Raw genomic sequence first — 12,269 nt, forward strand, 5'->3', positions numbered from 1 at the left:
ACACTTCGGATTTAGGCAGAAGTAATTTTGTTGAGGAAACAAGAGCTTACATTCCACCGCACCCTGGAGGGTAAGCAATGGTGTTTTTGGAAGGAATTTTTTGTTGGTTTGCTTTGGCATTTCATAGGGTATCTGACTGCTTGTCTAAAGTCTTTTAAGAGGAGTGGGAGCATTCTGTGCGCCATGAGAAAACATTCTGCCAAAGAAGGGTATGACTCACGTTACTGTATCTTTTGTCGGATTAATGGAAGTATATTTAACAACAAGCATTACTGCCCACCTGTGTACTGGGCAGCATTGTTGTAGGATTATAAATAGGCCTGGGTGGCAAACTCTGCTCCGTTCACTGAGTTTGCAGAGTTTTCAGCACTCTGCAAAGTTCACGGAGTGCAGAAAACTCTGCTCCGCGTAGTGCAGCAGAGTTTTTCCCCTGTTCGCGAACTGTAAGTTCACGAGCGCAAGCTGCCGCTCAGGTAAAAATTTTACCCGAGCGGCAGGAAGACCAGCGCAAACGAGAGTTCGCCCTGAACTCCACCACTTGTAGAACTCTGCAGAGTTTTTTTGTCACTTCACGGAGTTCCACGTAGCAAAACTCCACGAACTACACCCAGGCCGGATTATAAACTAATAACGAGAATTTTTTAAAAATAAAAAGGTAAGTGATGAAGGCTTATTCAGCCATTTCTAGTTCGGATGATACTGAGGAGCTTGCATCTGCCCTGATCAAAAGAGAAAATGCATTCCAAGGATTTAGTATCTCACATCCCTTCTCAGGCAGTTTCAAAGGCCTTTTCATCCAGGGGTCCCAATCACTTATGTTATCCAATAAGAACTGGAGGATCTAGAAGGATAAGATAACGCTACAAAGAAGATAAACTCAGCCAAGACTGACATCTGGGCTTTATCCTTGGAGAATATGGATTCAACTCTTCCTGGTTCTGTTTTAGTTGGCTCACTGGTAGCATGCTTGGTGGGCTAATCTTCCTTGGCTTAAAATATCCGGCTGAGAAGATGGACTGCCTTAAAGTTTCCATTCAGCCAACCTAAGAGGCAAAAATATATGAACTAGGGTACAATGAAGCATCTACTGGCTTTCGATTTTCCTGAGTATATACCGATTGGAGGACGTATTAATCAGTTCTTATGCGAGGGTCAAGGAATAACTTCAGACAAGTGGGTTCTGGACGTAATCAAGAGGGGGTTATAAAATAGAATTAGGTTAATATTACTTCTAATATCCCTCAAAAGATGGTTCTTTCAGCTTCCATCCACTCCCAATGTAGAGGAACAGTTATTACGTCCTTTAGATGTTAAAAGAGCCCTGTCACTGCATAGCAACATGTTAAGCGAGTACAGAGATCAGACCATTTGTTGGTTACATTTAGGAAGTTGGGAAAAGGTAAGAAAAACAACCAAAGTAGCTTTAAGCAGATGGATTACATTAACTCTCCTGCAAACTTACTGAGAGCAGAATTTGAAACTTCCAGGTACTATGCAAGGACTTTCTGAAAGAGGTTTCTGCTTTTTGGTGGTAGCATTTAAAGGAGTTTCTGTTCAAGAAATCTGCTGAGCAGGAACTTGGTAATCTGGCCATAGGTTTAGACATAGTCTGCAAAAGATTGTGTAGTCTGAATTGAATTTTGATGTTCTTAAAACTGCTATTATCTGAATTACTTTACATTCATTTTCAAACTAATAGAGTAATGCCCTGCAAGGATTTATGGGTCACTATTATGCATTAAAGAAGGGGGGGGGGGGGGGGGGGTTGTATAGTTATGTGTTTATCGGCATCAGTGTGTACACTACTTTTCCACTTCGGTATACCACAAAAGTAATGACTGAAACAAAGGAGGCTGGTGTAAAGCCCCTATTACTTAACAGTGCTCTTCTGTACTCTTCGTTCAACTTGTTGTGGTCAGTCATTACGTCCCAAACACATTCCTATTTCTAGTACTAGGCATGATTTTAAGACATGAGATAGGGGAATAAGATTGGTCACTTACAGCGCTTCCTGTTTACAGCGGCAGTCGCAGAGACTTAATATAGCAGACCAGGAGCTGCCCGTGTATCGTTGCTCTTTATTTGGGGGAATGCGATTGGTTACTTACAGCATTTCCTATTTACAGCAACACTCAGAGAATTCATATAGCGGACCAGGAGCTGCCCGTGTACTGTTGCTTTTTATTTTAAAGTATACGGGTAATCACATAATCACAATTACTTTCTATTCAGAGTGGAAATTCAGAGTGTTTAAGCGTAATTAAGAGGACGGATTTGGTTTATTTGGATGGTCGAATCTGATTGGTGAGATGTAGTCTTTCCGGTAAGAACGTTAGCTATTAAGACTTCAAGACAGCGGATGGGGCAATGAGATTGGAAATTTTAGCATTTCCTGTTTTTTAGCGGCAATCACAGAGACTTTATACAGCGGACCAAAGAGAGAACCACATATTGAAGGTGGATGCCGCTTGGGGATTGGATGTTGTGAAAGCATGAAATTTGTAACCGTTGCGCGATTAGTGGAAAATTCAGAAACAGGATAGACTTTATTAACTGTACGGATTGGTGGATATTTAGAGAGGACCAGAGAGGAAGCATTGGTGTTAGAATTGGCGGCAGGAATGTGTTTTTTGATTGGTGGGGCAGGGTATTTAAACTAAGGCGAGACTTAGAACCAGCACACTTCGGATTTATCAAGATCGGGCGTGTCGCTGGGAGCAGGATGATGAATTATTTACTTTGTGACATAAATAAGGTGAGACACTGAATGGTTTTAGTATTTCGAGGGTGTATGATGGACTTTAGATAGTGTTTGATGTACATTGAGTTCTAGATAGTGAGATGGTGATTTATATATTTTTGCAGATTATCGACTGAATGGCTACCAAAACAAATACGGATACCTTTTGGAGCTAAGCAATACCTTTGGGAATTGGATTTGGCTGTTTAAATGGTGAGCAATGTATATGTGATGCGGTTAGGATTTTTTCTTGGAACCTTTTTAGTATAATTATCCTCTTCTCACCTATACACATAATATATGACTTATGATATAAATTAGGTTGGACATTGAGAATTGTTGGAATTATTCGAGGGTGGTTTATGGCCTGTGGGCAGTTACTGACATTTGGGGAGTCTTTTTTCCCTTTATATAAGTTGGGACGTTTATTTGTATAGAAGATACATTTTATCCTTATAATTTTTTCAGAATATCTGTTGAAAATTTGAATAAATATTGGAAGCATTTTTGAGACAAACTACACCATTGGGAACCGAATGGAGTTACTCAATGGTGAGCATTTTTTTTTGTATAGGGGATATGGTTAGAATAATCTTGTTCTTAGATTCTACTTTTATAATATTCTTACCTACACCTGTCTGATCTCAACAGGTGTGAATGACTGAACTTCGTATTTGTTCATGATCAATTTGTACATTTATTTCGGATCATATGATAATGAAGGTATGTTTCTTTTGCACTGTAACCTTACTAAGGGGAACAGAGATGTAGGTTCTGTAGGGATCTATAGGTTGTATTGTTGTGAAAAGTAAAGGTGGATCTTCAATTACAACTATTATGATCTGTTGTAAATTATCAAGCACGCTAGAATGGAATATAGGCTGGATGAGTGTGGCAGTATATAACATGCGAATCAGAACTAAAATGTGTAACATAATGGGGTAATGTATTGTGTATTATTGATTGATTATTTTGTTGTAATCAAGATGGATGTTGATTATAATTTCTTTGTTTATCAGTCAGTCAGTCAAATGCACTTTATTCGATTCGTTAAAATCATAAAAGCAATAAAACATTTATATACAATTAAAAAACACTTATTTCATACATATACACAATCATATGCAAAATCATTAATGGGACATGTTAAGGACAAGTGCAAATCTAGACGTATTCTAGATATTTCAGTGTAGTTGCGAGCTTAGCTGTACAGGATCTCTTAGTGGGCAATTTTTTTATTTAATTCTATGAGCAGCCACTAAGAAACTGGCCACACAAAAGATAACACGAATGCTACATAAAGACTGTAAATAAACAAACAAAGGCAGGCCTAACCTGGATAAAACCTGCCTCTCTTAGTAAAGGTGCCAGATATTTTTTCCTGGGTGCCATGTACAGGCTACAGAACATAATAAAATGCTTGGAATCCTGTAAGGAGAATTCATCACAGCTACATGGGGGACCACTTCCCGGTTTACACCATGAATGATAAGTGCCTAGGGAGTAGTGTATTAAATTGAATCTAAATTTAGTTAACAAAAGCCTGTGAAAGGGCTTAGTTACGATGCTAAGGTAAGGCACAAGGGAGGGAGAGCTAAGTAATAAATAATGTTGTCTGACCGTTGGTTTCGTCAGTTCCTGCTCTTCCTGAGCTACTCTTGCCACAGCCAGAAAGTTCTTTTTAGTCCAGGTCACGTCCTCCCGCCTAATGCTGGATGGGGCATTGTATAAATCCGGGCGTCCTAGCCGTGCAAAAGTATGTCTTACATATTCTAGCCAGGGAATTTTCATTGCATGATCTAATGACATAACGTCTGTCATGATGGAGTGATTAAGTGTTAACTTGTCATTAAGCCATGTCTTTAGCCAGAATAATAAGGGGGCTATTCTGATTCTATCAGTAACATAGTCAAGTCCCACCTCCCCATGAATTGAGAATGTCGGGGTAGACTGAGGGGTGGATAACAAGCGTCTCAAAAATTTATTTTCCGCTTTTTGTATCAGTTCTTGTGACACATAACCCCATAGTGCGAAACCATACAGGACTATGAAAATACATTTAGAATCGTAAATTTTTAATAGGGCATCCATGGGCCTGGCACCCAACCTTTTTGAAAAACTCAGCAAGGCTGAGGTTGCTCTCACCATAGATAAACTTTTAGCCTTTATTTGTGGGCCCCACGAGCTCTTCTCATCGAAGTTTAATCCCAGGTAGGGAAAAGCTTCCACCCTCGACACAGCTTCCCCCTTGCAGAAAAAGTTTATAGTTTTCCTCTTATTTCTGTGTCGGCCCACCACCATGGTATGGGACTTGTTTGCATTGATCTTTAGGTCCAACTGGTCCATAAAGGTACCAAAGGAATCAAGCAAACGCTGGAGGCCCACCCCTGTGCGTGCTATTAGGACGGCATCGTCCGCGTTTAGGAGAGCCGGGATCTTCGCTTCTCCTATACGCTGAACGTCCCCCTCCACTGCCTCTAGATGTTTATCCAGGCCGTTTATGTAGATGGTGAAAAGGAGGGGGGCCAGGATGCAGCCCTGGCGCACTCCTCTTAACGATTTGAAATGACTTGTGCATCTCCCTTCCTTCGTAACCCTCACTTGGGCGAATAGTTCCTGGTGTAAAGGAGCCAAAAAGTAAACGAGTGGTTTGTCCACCCCCATCTGCACTAGAACTTCCCACAGTTTTGACCTGTTCACAAGGTCAAAAGTCGAGGAGAGGTCCATAAAAGCTAGAAACAAGGACCCCTCCTTGGCATCTGTATACTTTGATAGTATCACATGCAGATTAGAACACTGGTCCACCGTGCCGCTCTTTTCTCTGAAGCCGTATTGAGTAGTTATTAGGCCACCACACCTTTCGATATTATCTCTACGTTTGTATAATAAGACTCTGCCTAGGATCTTAATCGCAGAGTCTAAAAGGGAAATTGGCCTGCAACACCCTGGGTCGTCCCGCTGGCCTTTTAAAAAATTTGGCACGATGATAAGAGGTGGACCAAGTGCTGGGGAAGACTTTACCGTTTGCGGATGTAAAAACATTTGTTAGGACCCCCGCCCAGAGTTTTGGGGAGTATCTGTAAAAGTCCGCAGGGACGCCATCCGGCCCTGGGGCCTTCTTTTTGGAGGTCTCCACAATTGCCTTCTCCACATCCTCGGGTGAAAAGGACAAGGGAGCACACTCATCCTTCTCCCATGGACTACAATTTCACTATTCCCATATACCTCCCGAAATGTCTGACCCACTTATCGTCTGGGATAATACATTCAGTAACTGTGTTGTCCCCCTCTGAGAAAAATGGGTGGTTAACTATGGCCCAAAACTGTGAGCTATCATGTAGGACCTCACAGGAAAGTAGATCTTCCCAGGCCTTCTTTTTAATATCATTTTTCCTCCCAATTACAGTGGCCTTATACTCTTTTCTTAAACTGGCCACCACTGCCCTGTCTCTTGGGGTTGATTTTAAGGCTGTCATTAGTGCCTTGTGCGCTTTGGAACACTTGGCGTCGAACCAGCGATGCTGTTTAGTCTCACCCTGTAGAGGTTTAGCCGTTAAGGCTCCAGCGACATGGGAGCATATAGTTTCAAATGCCTTCATTACCTCAGTGGGAGTAGCCTGTTGATCCTGGCAGATAGCCAGGTGTCCTTCGATTGTGGGCAGTAACTTGTCCATAAAATCTTCAGGAACCACTTTAGCCCAATTTATCCTTCTCCCTTGGTCCACGATACGTAGGGTGTGACCAATGGCCGAGGGACAGGGCTTATCCTCCTGATGGACTCCCCATTGCATAATTAACTGGACCGGGTTATGATCGCTGTGGATAGAGTCTAGGGCTTTATAGGACAACACTATGTGTAGTAAGCCTGAGGTCGTGCAGATATAATCTAAAATGGAGCCTGGGTCAGTGCCTTTGTATGCAATGGTTCTGGTCCCTCCCTCACTAATACAGGGTTCATATAGGTTCCAACTAGCAAGAAGTGCCTCAAGAGCCTCCCCTGCCTTTGTGTGCTCAAAGTGGGGTGTCGCTATGCCCATTTGGCCCTCCTGATCGCAAGGGTGTACGTTAAAATCTCCTAATAAGATTATCTCGAAATTAGTGTAATTCTAATATATTGTTGCAGATCAGCTACATGGTCATTTCCCCTGTCCCTATCCCAAGAATGATAAAATTTTATAAAAAGAGTTTTGCTACTGGATAGGGCGGACCATTCAACAATAAGGATATTCGGTGAAATGCTCGGGACCTTCTTGAAAGTGCCTTTGAGTTTAAGGGAAAACAAAAAAGCAAGACCACCCTTTGCCCTACCAGCGGGGCTAGGAGTTGCCGGGGTAGAGTAGGATGAGTAGCCATCTAGCCAAGAGTTGGGGGATATATCCCATGTTTCTTGACATGCTATGATATCATAGCTACTTACGAAAACAATCCATGATGGATCAACCCTCTTTGTTCTGATCCCGGCTACATTCCATGTTATCAATTTGCAAACTGTTGCTTCACCTGGATTATGAATCTCTAGGGTGGCTGACTGAGGTGGGGGTGGTTGTCAATAAATTTCTCCGATGTTAGAGAGGGGCGAGAAACTGTTACTCACTACTACCCCTCCTCCTTCCATGTGAGTATGTGTCTGCAACAAGTTTGGGGCAGTCTGGGTTCCTAAATTTCCTCTGGTTTGATGCTCTATGGGTCTGACTGGTCTAGCCTCTGCTAGGTGGTCCCGGGTATTCAGTGCTACAGTATGTGGTGCGAGGTGGATAGAAGAACCCCAGGGGGACTGGTCTCATGTAAACTGCCCCCTATAGGTCGGAACCATCTCAGAAGAGTTTATTAGCCTGGTCTGGGCGATCAAAGTTGACTACTACACAGTCCCCCTGCACTGACTTGGGACGTTTCCCGCTCCAACCCACCCTATTGGTGCATATGACCCCGTCTGCTATATGGGTCCCAGCACTGCTACTTTCTGCACACCATGCCCTAGCCTTTCTTAATAGGTCAGTAGCAGTTTCCACCGTGCCCTCTGCTAGAGCGGGCACGCCAATAAAAATAGCTACTAGTGGGGCTGCCTCGGGGGTAGATTTAGTTGCAGCTTACTTATCCTAGTCTGCCTATTGAGAGTAGGTTTGCTTGGGCGGGTATTACCATTTGTATAGGCCCCTATATTCCCCAGTAAGGGACCCCTCATACGAGGGGGCGTATTGAGCAAATTGGTAGGTCGTGCCCCGTCGGACACGTTCTCCCTAGTGGGGAGCGGGTGGGGGTCCGGAGTTCTTTTGAACAATTTTATCTATTAAAAAACATTTCTTTAAGAATCCGGAAAGGCAAGTGTTCAATGTGTCCACTATGTCTTTGGCAATATCTGCAATCAAGGTCTCGATCCTTGCACAAAAAAGCGCCTCCAACTGTTCACCCATGCTTAGATCAGTCCCAGCGTGAGGAGTCGTGCTGGCCACCGCTTTCTTCCTCTTTGCAGAGTCCCTTTTGGGGCCTTGGCCAGGGGTCGGATCCCTCTGGGTTGGTGGTGGTAATGAGGTATTGATAGGTGGGGGGCAATCCGATGGTGCCGCCACAGATTTATTATTTATGACGACCACCTCAGGTACTAGGGGGATAACAGACCCTCAGCCCTGGTCAATAGGTTGTGCTACCGTGGTTAATGGGGATGGCGTGATGCCCAATTCATGTTCGGCACTCGCTATTTCATGGTTAAAGCTCCTACAGCCGAAGAGAGATATGAAATAATCGACTCAGAATGTCTCGGCTCCTTGGCCCATTTACCCCCCTCCTCCGCAGTAATGTTCTTGCGCTTACCCATGGATGGATGTCAGGGGGCTGGCCCTGCCCTGCCGCTTTCTGCCTCTGATGGTCGCAGATGGCCCTGCCCTTGTCCCGGGCTTAGCCCGGCTGCTCCCGCGCGCGACTCGCGGGGCGAGAGGCGTTCCTTCCTGATAAGAAGCCTCCGGGTGCGTGGATGAGGTCACGGTCGCGCCTGCCTGCAGCCAAGGCATGCTGGGTAGTGTAGCTCTTCACCCAGCGGCGGCTGCGCGATGCTCGGCGCTAGGCAGGCAAGCAGGTCCCGGGTCCCTGGTGTGTGACAGTGAGCGTGGCTGGCAGTTTCCCTCACGGCGGACTGGTGAGTCAAGCGGGCTTTGTTTATCATTTCGCAGCCCTGATTATGTCCAAGTAGGACGAAACGCGTAGGCTGAGTCAATAGGATTATCACCTCATGAACATTGAGATTTTGAATATTTGTTTTGAATATTTTACACTGGAGTATATACATAAATCTTTCTATGTGGGACAATCTTGGATTTTGGAACAAGCTCATAATAAAGAATTGATGGACTACAGCATTGGACTGAAAAACCTTTTTTCCTGAATGTGGCCCTCCTTCTCTTCTTATTTATAATTACGGATAACTTTGTGGCTTGGACGGTGAACCACAGGAAGAAGAGTGCTATAACAGATCCAGAAAATATTTTACATAAACAATTTTTGTAATATACCCTTGTGCATACCTGGTCTTAACCCTTACCGTCATTTGTGATTATATGGAAATAACATGAATAACATAATAAAATGGAAATAACATGTTGGGAGTGAAGGCCATTTTATTAAACCAGCTGGGTGAGTGGAGCTTTCATTACGGCACTAGAGTTTTATTTCCTGTCTCAAAGGTGGGATTCACCTCAAAAGTAATTACTGATGAGGACAAGTAGGGTGAACACCAGTGAATATTCCTGGAAAGCAATTGGAGCAGTATTGCAGTAGGGGCTTGAATACATTGAGTGTAAAGGCATTTCTTTCTTTTCCACTAAATTGCTTGGAATACTTTTGTGAGGATATTCGCCTGAACATCAGGCCAGAGCTTTACTTGTGTACAGCAACTAATCTATCTGCCCCTTGGTCTACTTGTGGGAAGTATTCTTGGACAAGCCCCTTTACCTACTTAGGTACCGAGTAAATGATGTGTAGTTTTCGTTGAAAATTAGCCTTATTTATTATGCATGAGGATTCTTAGAATTACAGCAGGATTACCATCTTCTGCATAATAACCCTGAACAAAATTCACCAATATTGTCATCCTTGGACGACAGGCCACAGTACCATGACACATCTAGGTAAAACCCTGATGGTACATTTCGGGTATACAAGTACCACATCTTTGCTGTTCAAACCAGAGGAGAAGCTTCCATTCTGACACGAGACGCTGAAGTCCCTGCACGAAGACACCCCAGCACGCAGTGGTCTGACATCCATTCCAGGGTGTCCAACTTGAGACCAAGATGGGGCCCTTCATTCTCTCCCATCAGGTAATGGGGTAGGCCCTTTCCTTGGGGGGATTCCCGGCTATACACCAACATACATGCTAGTTACATTTAGGAAGGGGTTGCATCTTGAGAGTACTCATGTTTGCTGCCACGTATTTAAATGCCTTCATATATTCCCCATTTTAAATCCATGGTAGAATTCTACCTTTGATTTACTCTGTTGGTGCTTGTATTTGTATATATCTTTGTTCTGTCTAATGGTTGTTGCAGCACACATTTTATACTAGAATGACCCTTGTTCAATAAATGTTTATTGAAAATGTCCCCTCCATTTATTCTATATAGGAGCACAAGTGACTAAACGAAAAGTAGTACACTGTTTCCACGATACCTGAGAGGGCACGATCCATGCGCAGTGGTCATGTTCGATAGTAGCCAGAAACTATTCGCTCCTTGGTAAGGTTGTGGGGCTTATAGGTGGCACTGCGAGTTAGCTGGTCTACATACTAGCATACCCTTTGGGGGTGTCCAGAATCAGTCTGGACACCAATCCCTTCGTTTATGTGGTCTAAACGTGCAGATCCTATATTGATTTGTAGAATTACACGACCGTATGATCCATGATTTCCAATGGGCTCAGTGGCATGAGCCATAACAACTTCTTCACCAACTTCACTTTGCTTACTGGGATTTAAGACATAGCAATATTTGATTTAATGGACTCGTTCACGATCATGTAAAGCGCTCTGACACCTTCGGGTCTAGCAAGCGCTGTATAAAGCTTATAAATAAATACATTTGACATCAAACTATCAAGACAGTTATACTTTACCGAACCAGTCACAGAGAGGGAATGTGAAAGACAATGAGCATATTAAGTGGCGAGTATGAAATGTAGGGAGCACGTGAGAAAGCCAAAGTGTAACCAATCAATGCCAAGCATCAACTGATTGCTCAGCTGTGTACAAGTTCCCTGCACACACACTGGAAAGGACGGAAGTACATACCCTGGTAACTTCACGCTTGAAATTAAAAGATACATAGCGCATATAGACTTACTCTGAATAAAACAGCCTCTAGAACCAGTCTCTTACTGGCCGATCGAACACCTTGGGCGATCACATACCAAAATTCGACACAGTGCTCATGCAGACACGAAAGCAAGAATACTATCAATGTGAAAACTGCAATTCACTTTTGGTCTCTTGTATAATCCAAAATAAAACACACTTAGTAGACCTGTGAATTATAGAGGGCGTAGTTGGGTACTATTTACTGCAAGTTTAAACTATACAAATGGCCCCAGTACGATTTAATCCACTGTCAACCTAGATCAAAACATTTTTTGCATGTTTGAGTGTAGTCCTTCCTCTCTGTTCATGACAGTCATTTACTCGTGGTCTAAGCCTTGTCCACTCTAGTTATACCTTAGTGCTATCAACAGCTCTTACTCACCCGTGCCGAAGGTATGAGAACTACGCAGGCTCCTGGGGCGGCTTGTACAGCAACCAGTCCTGGAAGATCTGGCTCGCTAGCTCCAGATTCGTCATTATGCTCCTCCAGCACAGTAGACTCTTCTATTCCCTCTGCCATGCCATCTTCCTCTTCTGCGTATGACCGCCACTGTTCCTCCTCCTGGTCCGGTGCGGGTGGCATTGTTGTGGGCTGTGGTTGGCGGTTCACAGTCGCTGCCCGCTTATGGTTCCGAGACTTTACTGGCCGACCGCGCCGCGCGGTCCGAGAACCGAACCTACGGTACAGCATAGCGCCTATCGTTCAAAGCTGCGGGTCTCGCGAGATTACCGAAAGTGTATTGTATGGTTCCAATCACTTATGTGCCTTAGGGGGCGGGGTCTCAAACCAGCGGCAGCCATGGTAAGGACAGGAAAACAGAAAAGTGTTGAACGTCTTTTATCAATAAGCCGACCTTTTGCCTGACTATACCATGACCGCCAAGGTACATATGGACATGCGCAGTCAATAGCTATGAGACCGGCAAACCGAAATTATGAGACGTTGTTTACAAATTACTCTATGTGGTCCAGTTTATTGATGTAATACGCAGTTAATCATTATTACATCAAGTGGAAGGGAGTGCGACGTGGCTCACCAGTGTGTCAGGGAGACTTGACAAGCATTGGCAAAAGCGAGGTCTGGCTTTTTCAGATTTAGAAAGTACATTGAATGAAAGACTTCAAGTATCGGACACATTTGAAAGTCGAGTTCTTGGAGGTGCGGGGGCACACTTGTCAGCATCGTAC

The 12,269-nt window shown here is 43.8% G+C and overlaps 1 protein-coding gene across 2 annotated transcripts in view; it reads right to left on the reverse strand.

Moving 5' to 3' along the window:
* Positions 1 to 11,803, reverse strand: part of NOL9 (nucleolar protein 9) — a 180,786-nt gene extending 168,983 nt beyond the window's left edge. For both annotated transcript variants that reach the window (XM_086921676.1, XM_086921675.1), the window contains exon 1: positions 11,464 to 11,803. In XM_086921676.1, coding sequence (XP_086777802.1) covers positions 11,464 to 11,772 — 309 coding nt within the window. In that variant the 5' untranslated portion in view covers positions 11,773 to 11,803. The remainder of the gene's footprint in view (positions 1 to 11,463) is intronic.
* Positions 11,804 to 12,269: the final 466 nt, after the last annotated feature.

Source organism: Lissotriton vulgaris, chromosome 5 (assembly GCF_964263255.1).
Source record: "Lissotriton vulgaris chromosome 5, aLisVul1.2, whole genome shotgun sequence".
Lineage (NCBI taxonomy): Eukaryota > Metazoa > Chordata > Amphibia > Caudata > Salamandridae > Lissotriton > Lissotriton vulgaris.